The sequence below is a fragment of the Octopus sinensis genome, linkage group LG3, assembly GCF_006345805.1.
Source record: "Octopus sinensis linkage group LG3, ASM634580v1, whole genome shotgun sequence".
NCBI classification, from domain to species: Eukaryota; Metazoa; Mollusca; class Cephalopoda; order Octopoda; family Octopodidae; genus Octopus; species Octopus sinensis.
This window is the reverse complement of record NC_042999.1, coordinates 56,543,418-56,561,309: the sequence shown is the minus strand read 5'-3', so window position 1 is coordinate 56,561,309 and position 17,892 is coordinate 56,543,418. Positions and strand designations below refer to the sequence as shown.

Sequence of the window (17,892 nt, the reverse complement as noted above, 5' to 3'; positions counted from 1 at the left end):
GATATGCAGAAAAGGTGGTAGTAGGATTTCCATACAGAATGTAAGCTATGAATGCACAAGAGGTGCAGTGGGGGAGACAGGTTGGCAGGGGTGGACAGGCGAATTCAGCAGTAAGAATATACAACATGAAATAACATTCTTTTAAATACTGAAAATTTGTTCCACAGGAAAAGGAGAAAGGGTAGTGGGGATGAGGTGTCAGGGAACACCCTAAAAGGGTATAAAGAAAGAATGGGGACAAAGAATGAAGGGTGGCTGGTTGGGTAGGTTTGCAAATGTGTGAAAGGCAAGTGACACAGTAGAGATAAGGATAAAGGAAAATCCAGTGAGTGGTGGGCACAGGTGAAGGTGGTGGAGGGGGGAAGTGTACAGAAATATAGAGGAGGAGGAGTTGGTAAGGTGAGCTGGAGAACAAAAGTATAATAAAGCTGTAGATAGATGAGAAGTAGGTGGATGAGGTGAAGGGGAGAGAAGAGGCAGAGATTAGAGATACAAAGGGCGGATACAGTAGGGGATGGGCGGGAGGGACCACAATGACATATCTGACAGGGATATCTAAATAACAAGGTTAGGAAATTCATGCAGTGTTGTTATAAATGATGACATCACAGCTTCCGTCGATTATAAACTTGTACTTGCTGTCAGATGTGTAATACTCAGGGGTATTGCTGCTTCTCGGAGCAATACAGCTATGGTATGACCACATTTGGAATTCGCATCATCAGTTTGGAACCCCTATCTTGCTCAGAACATTGACCTCCTGGAATCTGTTCAGAAACGTGCAACCAAACGCATACCCTCCATCAGACACCTACCATACACTGAGCGCCTTGTTTCCCTGGGCATGGATTCACTGAAGCTCCGGCGTCTGGCGATGGACTTGGTAAACACCCACAAAGTTATCAACCACCTCACCAACAACAACACTGAACACCTTTTTGATCTCCATGTGTCCAACACACGTGGACATGCCTACAAAGTCAGAAAACAGCACAGCTCCCATGACTTTCGGAAACATTTTTTTACGCTCAGAGTTGCTGAAGCATGGAACAAACAGCCTGCGTCAGTTGTTGACTGCCATGACACTGCATCCTTTAAGGCCCTCATGCTTTCTGAAATCCGCCGAAACTACACCTGATTGTCCCCCTTCCATACTCATACACATGTGTATGTCGTGACTCATGCACTGTTCTTTTCCTGATGCTTGTACATTACCCTATGTACTATACATACACTTTAGATGAGTTGTAGAGCACTTGAGCACTGTACACAATGTTTTATTATTATTATTATTATTATTATTATTATATAATATTGTGGTTACTTGAGGGGGATCACTCGGTCATCCCTCCCACCAGCCCAGATTGAAAACATCATGACAATACAGTTTGACAATGAAATGGATAAAAGTCTGAAATAGATGGTGCAATTCATTTACCTGATTTATTACCTGCCTCTGTTTTCTTGCTGAGAAGACTGTTAAAGAAATTAGCCAACATCCCTTCAGTGCCAGCTGTTTTGGAATCAAGCTGAAAGAGAGATCAAAGAAAATCAGCAAAAAACAGAAGCCTGATTGAATTGTCTCACTACATAATACTACAACTACTATTGCAACCTGACACCTTTCACACCTGATACACACTAATTACTGTCATAGTATCTCTGAGTTTTGTGAAATTTATCTCTGAATAATCTTCAGAACAATTATTTCAGTCTATAATTCTCTTTCTTATTAAACACTAGTTTAAAATTATAAAACAACTTTATATTGCTTATCAAATGAGACTTCAATCCAACACTGATACAGTAACAATGATAATAATTCATCAGAAATGCTAGAATTACCAGAATAACTGCCTTTTATTTTCAGGGAACCCAACAGATAAATGTATATCATTCCTTGGACTGATGCTTAAGGAGTAATATTTAAATAGCTGACATTATCAGAACTTCCCAGCAGGCATTGCCACTGCTGGTATCAGATGGAAAAGTGGAGAGTTAAATCAAAATGATAAAAGCTCATTAGTGATGAATGCCACCTTGCCCTGAGGTATCAACTCCTGGGCCAATGACTTAAGAGGAATCCAGACTCCAGGTCTGGATGGAAACCTGAGAACAATTCCCACCTCCAATTGATATGGGAATTCTACCCAGCTAAAGGCTTCTCTCAGGCACAAAAGCAACAGAGAAGACACTCGACAACCTCAGAATGAGAAAAGGACGATCACAAGTTTCTTTGGTTAGATGGGGCTACAAGACCAGCTCAACTTCCTGTGAATGTGGATCACTGCCCTGCCTGCTCTCCACTACCCAACCTCTGCAGCTCAAAAAACCTGGCAGAGTTCAATAAAAATGAAAAGAACTGTGGAAAGAAATGATAAACTGTACCAATATCTATAATAACACTTGGATGGTCAGAAAAAAAAAAAATTATTAATAATTATTGGACTGAAAAACTGACAGGATATAATAAATATTATCCTTCTAAGAGTAAAACACAAACAAATGTAGGAATTAAATTAATAATCCTTATAAATAATTTTAAAATGTTAACCAAATTGCACAGGTTATTGGTAATGTTATGAAATAAATCTAATATGATTATCTTTAATAATATAATTGCCAACACTGAACAGAGTTAAATGAGGTGACGAGGAGGTGATGACAGTTACTTGGGTATAAGCATGGCTGTGTGGTTAACAAGTTCAATTTACAAGTACGGGATTCTAAGTTTGCATTCTCCAGCATGGCATACAAAGCATCTTGTACCATAGCTCTGGGTTAACCAAAATCTTGTGAACAGAAAAGTACTGTATATGTGTATACACACACGCACAGATAAACGTGTATATATTTCTGGAATGGATACTGACAAGGGATTGAGACTTGTTCTGTATTCAGGTACAAACACTCCCTTGGCACCTTCACCATAAAGAATGCAGTGAACCCCTGATTGGCTCATTATAACAGATAAGCAGTGGGGAAAGAAGAAAAAAAAACTCGGTAAGTAAGAAAAAGGAAAAAAAAGCTAACTTCTATAAAATGAAAATAGCCACTGAGGCAGGATATTGTTAGAATTGTGTACATGATCTTTGAAACAATGTTAGCATTGGCAGCACAAAAAAAAACAAAAAAAACTGCTGACCAAAAGAAAACAAAAAATCAGCCCAGCTTCCAGGCAGAACAATGTGTTGTCATGCTAACCAAAGTAGTGACTGTCAAGTGAACACCTCAAATGAAATAATAAAGACATGCTTATTTTAAACAAGTCCAAACACTCCACACTCCCTTTCATACAACATTGTACAGGTAGAGAAAGAAGTAGAAAGAAAATCGGTGATATTCACTGGAACTTTTCTAGCTGATCCTGAAGTAGGAGAACCAGTGCCTCCTGGTGATGATCGGGAAGATGGAGATCCCTTAGCGACGCCTGCAGATGAACGTATAGGGGTTTCCTAGCAGAATATAAAAACGTACCGAAAGTTAAGAAGAGAACAGGAAGTAAACCCTCTATGAAGATTTAAATAATTGTTGTAATTAGATAACATCTGGTAAAGAAAGACTTGGAAGAAATTATAGTCAGCCCTATCACTAGAAAATGTAAATACCAAGGCTAAGATAGCTGGAATCTAGATCTATATTTATGAGGAATTATGTACAGTATTTACATTTGACGGATATCTGTCCTCATCTTGTTTGTTGTTAACACAGCGTTTCAGTTGATATACCCTCCAGCCTTCATCAGGTGTCTTGGGGAAATTTCGAACTTGGGTTCTCATTCCTAAGGAATTTTTCGATATTATTATCATCATTCAGGTCACTGCCTGGAATCGAACTCGGAATCTTGGGGTTAGTAGCCCGTGCTCTTAACCACTACGCCATACACAGGAATCTGTATAGAATATGATCTTATGTAATTTCTCTCCATCAGTTTATTGTCATGTTAGCAAAGATATTGCAATGAGACATGGTACACATCATCATCGTCATTTAACGTCCGCTTTCCATGCTGGCATGGGTTGGACGGTTCGACCGAAGGCTACTCCAGGCTCCAATATGATCTGGGTGCCCTTCCTAATACCAACCACTCCGAGAGTGTAGTGGGTGTTTTTTATGTGCCACTGGCATAAGGCCAGTCAGGTGGTACTGGCATTGACCACGCTCGAAATGTGCTTTTTATGTGCAACCGGTTGCATTTCCAAATCAAAGTGGTATGATACTCTATTTATAACATCAATGGAGACATGATGCTATATTTATAACATGAGATGTATGACATTGCATTTGCAGCATCAGATATTATATGACACTATATTTACAGCATCAATGAGACGACACTGTATGCAGGGCAGGTCATTCTTGTAAAAATAAGAGAAACTGGAGAAAAAAGTACAAAATAATCTTTGGCTTTGCCGTTTCTGTTCTTTGTTTAGCAACCGAGATAAAATTACATTCCAAGTTCTTATTAAACAAATCTGGCAAGGGATCAGCAAAAATATTGATTCTTCATTGTTGTTGCAGGAATTCATGTTGGAGAGCCTAAAATAATTTAGCAAAATGATTTGCATCTAAAAAGAAAGAATTTACAAGGGTAAATTTATATTCTGTTTTGTAGAATAAGATTAACGAATGATGACAATCACTTCTCCAGTAATTATTTCTAAGTTTCAAATATCTGGGTTTGACAGTAAAATAGAACACATTACATAATTTCCCCATCGAAGAAGAGCCCCACTCCAACCTCTGGAGATCAATAAGAATTAGGTTGGTGACCTCTGACATACTTAACATGCTATTAGTAAAGATGTTCATTTGTTAGGGGCATAAAATAAAAATCTTTTGAAAATAGCAAAAAGAAACCAATGTTTATTGCAGGGGCTGGTGGTGGCAGTAACATGAAAAGTCAATTGGATTGTCAGGAGATACAGACCGGTGTGGAACCTGGAGCAGGTTGACTGTTAAGTAGGCTTTGTTGACGCATAAGAAAGACTTGTTCATCTTCAGCAACAATTTCTGCATCTTTCTGGATAGGCTGCAAATATACAGAAAAGAATTATTACAAAAGAAACTGCTGACAATAATCTATCATAATCATTGTTTAATGTCCACTTTCCATGCTGGCATTGAATGTTGTTTATCATGTGCCTGTAAGGCAACACTGGCAACGATCATGCTCGAATGGTGCTTTCCACGTGTCACTGGCACAGGAGCCAATCCGTGTTCTTGGCAATGATCACGCTCGGATAGCAGCAATTTAATTCACCCATTTCAAGTTATTGGAATCCATTTCCTTTATATGAAACCCATTTAAATCAATGCTACTTTTTCACTTTTCCCTTAGCAAATCTTGGGGTCAAATACTTTAAAAAAAACATTTATCACTGCATTCCCATATTTCAGAAAAATTGAATTTTCTAGATTTTTTTCCTTTCCTTTCTTCAATATTAAAAAAAAATTATCTACACTTAAAGATTATAAAACTGATAAATTTTTTAAATTCCTGAAATGTACTTGTGGGGGAGGAGGGTTAGTGCAATACAGTAATAAAACAAAGTTTTCTGTGTCTAAGGTAACAGGAAGGAAATGTAGACATATAAGGCATTGAAATATTTCCATTCTTTGAGATGGAAGAAAATATATGTAGCTCCGTTTATCACTGATTGATCTGTAATAACATGGATTAATGATCAGTTGAAGATTCCACTTATCACAAAAGCATACCATGCTGACCATCCACAGTGCTCAGCTGCTTTTAGCCATCAACACAAGATGAGTGAACAGAGAAAACATGAAGGTACCAGATCCTAACAAACAACACAGACAACTGCATTTTCTTCAGAAAACGGTTGACAAGAGCAAGAAACTATGTGATGTTGGAAGCTTTGCTACTGTGAGCCATGGATTTGAAGTCACTGAATCTATCATTTGTTCCATTTACTAAGTGACTGGAGAGGATTCATTCACCATTGTATTTTTTGAGGAACCAGGCACCCACGACAAATGAGGATAGATGTATAATGCAAACTGCAAATATCAAAATATATTGTGAAAAGATAAGAATAAGGGAATACAAGCAATCTAGTAAATGTCTGTGGGATTTAACTCCATCCCCTTACATTCTTATTGAACATCCTCCTCTGTACTACTTATACCCCACCCTACTGTTCAGTGTGGGTAGGCCCCAACACAATCTCTCCCCCAGTTCCTTCTCTTTCCTCATCCTACTGGGGTGGCCAACAATCTCCTCTATAGAAAAAGGCAACTATCTCTGTCCCTCTCACCTGGCTTACAATCATTTCCCCCCTCTTCCACTCCCCTCTCAAGTATGAGGCTTTTGGAGTAAAGATTGTTTGCCAACATAACATGGCAGTCCTGGTTTAGGCCTAATGTTGCTGTAATTTAGCCACAGGAGACATCGTCTCCAGCTGGCTATACGACATGATCTGTGTCCTTATATTTTCGAACAAGGGAATCTAGCACCCCCACTCAGCTCAACACAATATCTGTGTATCGTGATTTACGGGTTATCTCCCTTCATTTATATGTAGCACCAGATATTTTCGAAAATGTAACACAACAGATCGTGTTGTATAGCTAGCTGGAGACGATGTCTCCTGGGGCTAAATTACAGCAACATTTGTCCTAAACCAGGACTGCCACATTATGTTAGCAAACAATCTTTACTCCAAAGTACTGTTGCTGAATATCTGAGATTTAAAAATAATAATTTTCTAAGAGGCTTTTGTCTTGAAAGTTACAAGGCGCACCAAGGAAAATGCATCCTGTACACTCTGTAGAGTGGGTGGCACACACACACACACAATGATGGGTTTCTTTCAATTTCCATCAGCTAAATCCACTCAAGTCTTTGGTCAGCCACAGCTGAAATAGAAGACACTTGCCCACTTACAGTGGGGCTAAACCCGAAGCCAAGGAGCTGGGAGGCAAGCTTACCTTTCTTACAACTGGTTTACTGGGAATATCTTCACTCAGGTCCTCAGCTTTCATGTTTGCAAGATTTTCATTTAGAATAGATATTTTCTTTTCTGTATCCCAACCAGCAGGACTAGATTAAAAGAAAAACAGAGAAAGAATTCAAGGTTGAAATCTGAAATTCCTCAAGAGAAATCTAAAAGAAAAGCGTGACCAAAACAACAAATTTCTACCTAATGGAGGTTAAATTAGAAAATTACTATTTTTAAATCTCACAATGTGAGATATTCAACAACAGTACTTTAGAGTAAAGATTATTTGCCAACATAACATGGCAGTCTTGGTTTAGGACAGATGTTGCTGTAATCTAGCCCCGGGAGACATTGTCTCCAGCTGGCTATATGACACAATCTGTGCCCTTATTGTTTTCGAACAAGAGAATCTAGCACCCCTACTCAGCTCAAAACAATATTTGTGTATCACAATTTCCAGGAAATAACAATACACAGATATTGTTTTGAGCTGAGTGGGGAATGCAAAATTCCCTTGTTCGAAAATATAAGGACACAGATCATGTCATATAGCCAGCTGGAGACAATGTCTCCTAAGGCTAAATGACTGCAATATTGTCCTAAACCAATAATGGAGGTTAAGTTAAAAGATAACAACTTAATAACATCTTGGGAAATGGCTCACCGACTTTCTGTCACTGAAACTGCTATTTACTGGCAGAGGTCCAATAGTTTTACCTTCAGATAACAACTTTAGCTTTGTACAACAAATAAGCTGTTTAACAGAGACGGATTCAAGGAGGTCAAAAGATTAAACAGCAATTAACAGGTTACAGGATCCTATGCCAACTTATATTAACAAGTAAACTATAGAAGCCTTCCCAGGCACAAGAGTAAAACCTGAGAATTAAAACAATTGGTTTATTATTTTTTCTTTGTCAACAAGTCTCCTCCAAAAGAAACTCCATTTTAAAACAGTGACACTGTAGCATAAATAGCAATGAAAAAACAGTTGCACTCAATATATAAAGTGGTCGGTGTCAGGAAGGGTGTCCTATTGTAGGAACTATGTCAAAAAGAAAACAAATGAGAAGGGTACAGGCCATTCGCCACACTATGGAGGGTAGTGGTCCCAAATAAGAACTGACCTTCCAACCCATGGAGTAAAATGGCGTTTTTAAGCAAGACAAGTTCATCATTTAATGTCAGTTTTCCATGCTGACATGGGTGGAATAGTTTGACAGGAAATGGCACGGCCAGGAGTTGTACCAGGTTCCTTTGCTTTGGAATGGTTTCTACAGCTGGATGTTTTTTTCTAATGCTAACCTCTTTACAAAAAGTGTACTGGGTACTTTTTACATGGCACCAGCACTTCTAAATCATAAAATACCATATACATAATCAGAAGTGATCTATACTTTCCAGCAATCACAACAATATAAAACAGTTTTTATAGAAGACATTTTAAGAGGGGGAGGGAAAGAAAAACCAAATAAACACTTACACAAACACAGAATCTTTTTCTACCACATATGCAGGCATTGAGAATGAAAATCCATATATCCTGTGGACCAAATACTTAAACAAAAGATCACAGTTCTTTTCCTCTTTCACAGATGTATATATTAGGGCAGCACCATCTTCAGGGTTAAAGAAAGCTTACGACATCTCATATTTTATAGATAAAATACATTGATCAAATAGTACATCACCATTTTATATTGAGCTGGTGCATAATTATTGCAGCGTTTTTTTCAAAAAATTTTATTCAACAATAACAATATTTAACAAAAACATTTTTAAATGACGGCCTGACCATCTGCCAAGCAAATGGGAAGCAGTAATTGAAGTAGATGGTGAATATGCTTCGGAATAATCATTTAAAGCTGTTTTTGTTGAATAAAATTTGTTGAAAAAAGCCACAATAATTATGCACCTAACCAATATATAAAATACATTGGTCAAATAGTACATCATTTTATAGTAAAATATCTTGGAAAATCACTTTACATTTATTTTTTACCATGCTAATAATGACTGTAATAGTTTGGATATTGGAATGTCTGAGATGGTATCAAAAGGTTCCCAGACTAGTTATGTTTAAAAAAATAAATCATTTGCCTATGTTTTAACATCATCTCTTTCGAAATAGCAACCTTGCACAGCAATACACCAGTCCATGTGTTCCTGCCATTTTTGGAATCTGGCCAGGCAGTAATTTTCCAGAAGCAAGTTGAGGATCTTCTGTGAGTCTCTCTATATCTTGACAACTGTGTTAAAATGGTGACCTTAGTGCTACATTTTCATCTCGGGGAAGAGATAGAAGTCCGCAGGTGTTAAATCTGGGAAATAGGGCAGGTAGACAAGTTGTTTTTGCCGAAAAACTCATAAGTGAGAAGGGCTCTATGAAGAAACCAATTCTTCATGCTCCACAGATCTGGTCGCTTTCGTTGAATGTCCTCCTTCAAATGCTTCAAAATGCCGCAGTAGAATTCTAGATTGATGGCCTGCTCGAGGGATGAATTCTTGATGCACAATGCTACATTTCTGGGGGTGACACTTGTGACAGGTCTTCTGTTTTTGAAGCACCCGTGTCACTCAAAACATTGCCTATGACCCATTGCCTTGTCGCTGTAAACTTGCTGAGGCATGCTCAATGTCTCTGTAGTTTAACACGAAATTCACGTTGGCTCTTTGTTCTTGTCCGTGATAAAATCGCAGACTACAGCAGACACACGTGAACACAAAAACACAAAGTTCACTACTTGAAAAGTAAACACAGTGATGTCACTTGGTACACTGCTGAGTGAAGGTCACTGTTAGCTCTCATTGCACACACAAACGAGTGCTGCCATCTGTGTTGAAAACGAAGATTCTTTTTCTCCAAACGAACCTCTTCCTAATAATAATACTAGTGCAGTGGCCCTCAGAATTCTGATCTTGGAAGGGTTACGTACAGGTTTTGTATTGGTGTAAAAGATGGGCTACAGAAAATATACTGCTAAATACCAGATTTGGTTGTCAGTTGTTTGAACATAACCAGTTGAGCATGTCTCTTAGTGGCTGACAATATGTGCATCTCTGATCACAAGCAGAAGTAGTAGAAAAGTCTCAATAGCCATGTGTTGACAGGGGTTCTTTAGGGTTCAAAGAATTCATCCTTGGAAACATGGGTTTTTCATTTACTATCCTCAAACAACCCTTATTCAGGGACCTTTTGAGCAGAATGTGCCATTTATCTTGATATGAAGTCATCATGTCGTGCACATGAGGTTGTGATGCAAATGCTTGATGTACCCTTATCAGATGGGTAGTCATGATGAGTATATTGGGCTTCATATATTTATACCCCAGTGTCACTTTGATGGCATGCACTGCTATCTCTCAATAATCCTTTCCACTAGAGGTACAAGGCCTGAAATTCTGGGGGAGGGGGACTAGTCGATTACACTGGTACTTAATTTGTCGACCCCGAAAGGATGAAAGACAAAGTCGACCTTGGCAAAATTTGAACTCAGAACGTAGTGTCAGATGAAATACCGCTAAGTATTTCACCCAGTGTGCTAATGATTCTGCCAGCTCACTGCCTTTCTCTCTCTCAATAACAATGAGGAGGATGATAATTATCAATAAAGTAAATTGTTATACACAAATTATAGGACATTAGAATTTGAAAGTAAGGAAGTATAAACTGAGACTGTATCATCTTGAACATGGAAGACATCTAACTTTTATAAATATAAATGGAGTCACAACAATACGTCTGGTCTACAGTGAAATTTGGCTCACAAAGGACCTTTTTGCAGAATACACTGTGGGTTTTATATAAGGACTCATATCCATAGGGATTTAGTCCTAAAGAATGATAGAAGACAATGAAATTGTTCTGTTCAAACCTTATCCCAAGCTCTCCACAAAAGGTCCTTGTGGACCTAAATACACAAAGATCTAACTCCGTTTGTTCAATGTTATATCTGTTATTCCTTTCCAGCATAAGTTAGACAAAGTGAAAAGCATGTTAGCTTAGTGGTTAGGGTATTAGACTCAAGATCATAAGGTCAGGAGTTTGATTTCCGGCAGAGCATCTTACCCTTGAGCAAGACACTTTATTTCATGTTGTTGCAGTCCATTCAACTGACAATTAAAGAGCCAGCCTTGTCACATTCTGTGTCACACTGAATCTCCCAGAGAACAACGTTAAAGGTATACATATCTGAGGAGTACTCAGCCACTTGCATGTTAATTTCATGAGCAGGCTGTTCCACTGATCGGATCAACTGGAACACTTGTCATCGTAACTGAAGGAGTGCCAGTTTTTTTGTTTTTTTTTTCAAGTTGAAAAAAAGGTTTTAATTTTACAACCAGATGTCCTTTCTCTCAGTAACCCTTCATTTTTACACATATTCAAAAGGTGTAAAGCTGGCAGATGAGTTGTTATCATAAGACAATTGCTCGTAACTCACAATATTTGGAGAGTACATACACAAACAGGCTTCTTTCAGTTTCCATCTACCACATTCACTCACAAAGCTTTGGCTGGTCCATGACTACAGTTAAAGACACTTCCCCTGAAACTGTATGTAAAGCCCTTAAAATATCCCAACTACCACATTGATAAGCATATTTCTTGTTGAAGGATACAGTTTAAACAAAATTTCCTCAAATGTTGCTGGATAAAGTCAAAATGCTCTTCTTTATAATCATGTTCCTTCTCCAAAACAGAAATAGTATCAGTCTGAAAAAAAAAAAAAAAAAAAAGAATTATAATTTAATTATTAATTTTTAACTGATTTCCATCCCCTCCATCATACTATAATGGGTTGGGCATTTTTTTTTCTTTTTCCAAGATATTTCTCTCTCTTCTAAATACTCAATTGTGAAATGAGAGTGGAACCTCATTGTCAGGCAAGCAGCCTGACACACAGGTTATTTGTCCTATTCAATTGCAATGATGAAGTGATGACGAAAGGAACCTCTTGTCCAACATCTTAATCTCACGCAGATAATTGGAATAAACAAGTTTCACCAACATCTTTCTTCAATCCCACACAATCTAAAATACTTCAATCATTTTATCTCAAACATCTTTTGTCATTGACTAAAGTTACAGGAATACAGGGAAGAGTATTATGTTACAGACTAACAGGAAATTAGTTTCCTATAAAAGGACAGTAACTGGTATAATTGATTGCAGAAACCACCATGGGCTATGAACGACATAACATCAACTGAAATATAATGAATGAACCAATAAGGGAACCTTTACTTGCAAGAAACAACAGCCAAACTTCCCTCAACCCCTCCTAGATACTATTAAAAATACAGGATAGTCACGACCATTCACTCTGATGCTTACCTTGTACCTTGAGAGTCTGCTCTGTCCCCTACTACTACCATCTTTATCTTCCCCCAGCTACAACCACCCACTCATATATAATGTGGGGTAGCTATGCATCACCTCAATCGCCAAACACCTCTATCATACTTTAGCCTCTCAAACATCTAGCATAAAACTACCTCTGCCTCAACCCCACCTCCTACAGTAGGGTGAGCTTACCTTTCCCTTTCTCCCACTCTAGTCTTTTTTCTGTCTTGCAAGTAACTTTCTAGTGCTGGTGGAATGAGGAAAAAGCCCCCAATAGACACTGCAAAGTGGTTGGCATAGAAACCATGCCTAAGCAGGCAATGGAGCTCGAGGCAGTCCTGTGGCTTGCTTGATCCTATGAAGCCATCCAACCCATGCCAGCAGACAAGAGGCACATCAAATGATGAAGACTGACCTGGAGCTAAACAACTACCACTCAAGAAGATGTGTTCCCAACATACCCACGCATTTATGCCTCAACATTACATGCATGTAAAGGCCAACATTAAACACAAACCACTCATCTACAATTACATTAATTTAATATTTTCATCTAGATATCAGGATTCTTGTCTTTGCATGACAAACAAAATACACAAAGACCAAGTTGATGTGCTGAACTTGTAATTATTCCTGATAAATCTTGATCTTGTAAATCTTATTCACGCAGTGTGCTATCATTGCTACTTCAATTTTTACAGACAAAACAATATTAAGGGACCAGATAATACTGCAACAATTTTCATACATTATGTTGGACATAATGATCGAAATGACTAAAAGATTTCCATCTCTGAGGAAGTTCTGTTTTGAAGCAGTTAGAAAATGGCAATTACTGTCTTAGTTGTTTTCAGCCATTCTTGCCGGTTAGAATCTCTGAGATGAGAAAAACACATGTAGAACTGAAATGTATTATCAAAGAATGCGCGAAATAATTGTTTTCAAATGAAAATTTAATGAACAGCAAAAGGTCAGAGAAACATGTTCACAATTGTCCACCAGTCTTCTTTTCTTTAATGACATGTCAATTTTGGAGAATTCTTCAATCTTGAGATTATCTCCCTTTCTCAAGTGAAGTTAACTGCCTTTTGGTAATTATGAGACATCTCTTAGAGGCAGAGATAATGTGTAATAAATCAAGAATCTATGTAATATGCTATTTGATAAACTTGTAATAATCTGTTGCTCAAAAACATGCCACTGGTCACTAAGTTAGTTCTCTTATTTTTGTCTAAAATTATGATAAAATACCTGTAGTTTAACTCCAAGTCAACCTAGACCAAACAAACATCTGATCGAAAGTGTTCCAGTCAGAACCATTTATTTAAAAACAAGTAGGGCCACATTATCTAATGTGTCCAGACAGTGAAGTATGACTTTACAGAGATTAATATGGCTACTAGGTTTCACCAGTTGAGTGATAACATAGCTTTCTCATTTGTTTGTGTCTGTAGATGAGGTAGGCTTAAGAAGATAGAGCAATACCCAACAAAGCAAGATCCTACACATGAAATGAATGGAGATCAAGGACCATAAAGAGATGTATTATTGATTCATTGTTAATTTTGCCATCAGTAATTAATATGGTTGTAATATTCACATTGACAGACAGAGCAATGTTATAATCTATGAGAGAAATTAGAGGAACAGTTCAAATTTCTAAAGTACTGACCCAGTCTTAGTTTTAAACTACAATACTATAAACAAAGTAACCTGTGTGTGGTTACTCAACCTGCTACAAAGAACAGTGACATTTCCCTCAGATCAGACCCAATCATCTTACCAGATGTTTGTGTTTGGCTAAATGAAGTTTAATACAGTTCTACATTTGAGAGATATTTGTCCTCATCTTGTTTGTTGTTAACACAGCGTTTCGACTGATATACCCTCTAGCCTTCATCAGGTGTCTTGGGGAACCTGGGTTCTCATTCCTAAGGTATTTTTCAATGTTATTATTATTATATTATCATTATTATTCAAGTCATTGCCTGGAATTGAACTTGGAATCTTGGGGTGAGTAGCCCGTGCTCTTAACCACTATGCCACGGGTTACTAACCCCAAGATTCCGAGTTCGATTCCAAGCAATGACCTGAATGATAATAATAATAAAGATGAAAAATACCTTAGCAATGAGAACCCAGGTTTGAAATTTCCCAAAGACACCTGATAAAGGCTGGGAGGTATATCAGCCGAAACGTTGTGTTAACAACAAATAAGATGAGGACAAATATCCGTCAAATGTAAATAATGTACATAATGCAAATGGAGTTTAGTCTAAACCTTTGAAGATGAATGTTGGACTTCAGCAAGGGTGTGTATTGTCACCCTTCCTTTTCAGAATTTTTATGAACTGCACAGATATGCACAGACATTGTAGAAGTGGTGTCACAATTGATGGATGAAGAACCAGTTGAGTGATATCAGCAAACGACATGGTGTAACAAACATAGCTCTTCAGAAGGTGATCTCCAACATGCATTGAATGATTTTATTGCCAGGTGATGCAAGGCAGGAACAAGAATTAATGTTGCAAAAACTGAGACACTGGTCCTCTCAAAAACCTCATCTTAGAGTGCACTGCATATTAGTGACATCAATAAGACATGGAAAAGTTTAAGTATCTCAGGGTTATATACACAAGTGATGGGAAGCAGGAGGCTAAACTGGATGCTCAGTAATGTGCCAATTCCGGCATTCAATCCTCAAAAGAGAAGTGGTTGGTAAAAAAGCCAAGCTTACTATTTTCAATTCAGTTTCCATGCTTGTCCTCACCTCTGGTCACAAATATTAGGTAATGACTGAAAGAGTACAATTGTGAATACAAGCAGCCAAAATGGGATTCTACTGAAGGATCTCTGGAGTAACGATAGAGCGCATAACTTGAAGATCAAGGAGTCTCTCCAGGTTGAGTTGCCACTTCTCCACAATGAGAGGTCAGTTCCAGTATGATGAACATGTGATTAGATCAAGAACAAAATGGTTGGATAATACTCTTCATCTCAGTTGAGAATCCAGCCAGTTGCTTCTGAAAGGATCCCATGGGCGAGATACCCAAGGATGCTACCCCCAATGACCATCTCTAGAATAGTAGGTGGAGAAAATGGATGAATAGTTATTGTATTGTATTAGCTGGAAACTAGTGAGTTTTAGCCTTAGATAACCTGACACTTCCAGGTTTAACAATTCAGCACCCTCAGTGCTAAAAAACATTTCAGGTGTTTATCAAATGCTTGCATGGCCACAAAGACCCACCCACAGGAGTCAATATTAACTACCTTGCCAACCCCTAGTCAGCATTAAGAAGCTGCGTCTCAGACGAATATAGTCATGAAGGACTTAGAGAATAGGGTACTTACTTTTGTTACAAGTACTACAATAGGGATCCCTAAATTACAGTTGAGTGTGCTCTCTGGCAGAGGAAGCAAAACATTTTCTTCAGAGGGACCAGCCGGAGGAGGATGGAGAGGATTGATGTCCCGACGAGAAGGTGGCTGGCTGATTGTTTCTCCACCTTCTTCTGGTTCACTATATTCTTGGAAAAACCTAACCACTGAAAAGAAGAAAAAAAAACATTAATGATTAAATAATTATATACACACACAAACATTTCATAGCAATAGTAAATATTTTAACCTAATTAATACATGTTTAGAAATAGCTGGGTGGTCAAGAAATTTGTTTCCCAACTGTTTTATGGTTTGGGGTTCAGCCCCAATGCACCGCACCTTGGAGAATTGCCTCCTACTATAGCCCCAGCATGACCAAAGCCTTGTGAATTTGGTACAGAGACTGACAAGTCATCAAATACATGCAAACACATGCATGTGTGCATTTACCTTCATATGTGCTCTGTGAAAGCTACTTTTGCTATCAGTGACATTGTCACTTCTGACAATAACCTGTCTGCCCTACTCCTACGAAGACAAGTAAAATAAGAAATCCCTTCTTTGAAAAGCATGTAAGGATTTGCAGTAGGAAGGAAACCTGATTGTAAAACAATGCCTCAACAGCATACTCATCGAACCCATAGTAGATGGAAAAACAGGCATAAAAAATATAATGAAAATCATGATGTAGAAAAGAGAATTTGGGTAATTTAAACGAATTTATGCAATAATTTCTTGCTTTTATAAAAGCAAAGGCAAAACAAAACCAAGCAATTTGGATAATTTAAGCTAATTTATACAATTATTGCAGGTTTGTATAACAATAGGGGGAAAAGCAAACCAGACAGTCATTAGCTAAATCAGATAACAGGAGCAAATAGTGTGAACATAATATTGGAATATCTGGTTTATTTAATGGAGATATAAATCATATCAAAATATAGAATATAACTAATGTTCCACAACAACAGTTTGATTAAATCTAAAGATAAGCGATGGTGAGATAAAACAGAACTAGATCCACGATGTATAGGAGCCATCAGCCATACCGAAATATGTTATTAGCAATAAGTTTAAAATAGTTGCTGTAGAAAAAAAGCAACCAAGAAGAACCATTATTTACACAAAAATATTTCACAAAGATTTATTCCAGCACCATTTAATTTTCATTACTTTTTTTATTCTTTATTTATTTTTTTACTAATTTCAGTAATTAGACTGCGGCCATGCTGGGGCACCACCTTGAAGGATTTTTAGCTAAATGAATTGATCCCAGTATTTTTTTTAAGCCTTGTACTTCCATTGCACTCCATCCTCACTTACAATTGACTACCTTCAGCCCCTACTTCTATCTCTTACCTCCTGTCTCCTCTTGCAACCTTTTTTACATGTTACTTTGAAGGTTTGTCCTGCTCCCTCAGTTTCATCTTTAGTTTTCTTTCTAGTACCACCCCACCCACTGGGAGAGGAGGAGCATGCTGACCCCCACCCCACTGTCCACTTTCCCATTCACTGACTCTGCCTCCTCCTCACCTTGCAGTAAATGGTTTTGCTGATATCTAGAATGAGGGTCGCAGAACGGAAAGAGGACTGCTGTTATAAGGCATTGTCATAACTAACACTACAACATGTGCCATAGTTCTCATAGTACAGACCTTGTGGTACTCATTCAGTTACGACGATGAGGGTTCCAGTTGATCCGATCAATGGAACAGCCTGCTTGTGAAATTAACATGTAACTGGCTGAGCACTCCACAGACGTGTGTACCCTTAATGTAGTTCTCGGGGAGATTCAGCATGGCACAGAGTGTGACAAGGCTGGCCCTTTGAAATACAGGTACAACAGAAACAGGAAGAGAGAGAGAAAGTTGTAGTGAAAAAGTACTGCAGGGTTTGCCACTACCCCCTGCCGGAGCCTCATGGAGCTTTAGGTGTTTTCGCTCAATAAACACTCACAATGCCCTATCTGGGAATCGAAACCACAATCCCATGACCACAAGTCTGTTGCCCTAACCACTGGGCCATTGCACCTCCACAGTACAGACCTATACTATATACTAAAATGCACTGTGCCCTAGATATTTTGATGTGCAGTATCTCAGGAGAGACCTGTGGTAATTATTTTGATATATTATGTCCTAGGGAACATAGATTTCTAACTTTATGATGATGGCCTGCTATTGGTAGAGCTTCTTC

General features: G+C 38.1%; 1 protein-coding gene across 2 annotated transcripts in view; it reads right to left on the bottom strand.

The window, feature by feature from the left end:
- The window catches only part of LOC115209861 (cytoplasmic dynein 1 light intermediate chain 2), an 88,881-nt gene that overhangs the window by 1,719 nt on the left and 69,270 nt on the right, over window positions 1-17,892 (bottom strand). Inside the window, exons 5-11 of one of the 2 annotated variants that reach the window (XM_029778436.2) lie at window positions 15,667-15,860; window positions 11,586-11,679; window positions 8,449-8,584; window positions 6,955-7,066; window positions 4,931-5,032; window positions 3,348-3,455; window positions 1,439-1,529 (exon numbers count right to left, since the gene is read on the bottom strand). In XM_029778436.2, the coding sequence (XP_029634296.1) occupies window positions 1,439-1,529; window positions 3,348-3,455; window positions 4,931-5,032; window positions 6,955-7,066; window positions 8,449-8,584; window positions 11,586-11,679; window positions 15,667-15,860 (837 nt within the window). The remainder of the gene's footprint in view (window positions 1-1,438; window positions 1,530-3,347; window positions 3,456-4,930; window positions 5,033-6,954; window positions 7,067-8,448; window positions 8,585-11,585; window positions 11,680-15,666; window positions 15,861-17,892) is intronic. The other variant, XM_036501001.1, reaches the window with a different exon arrangement.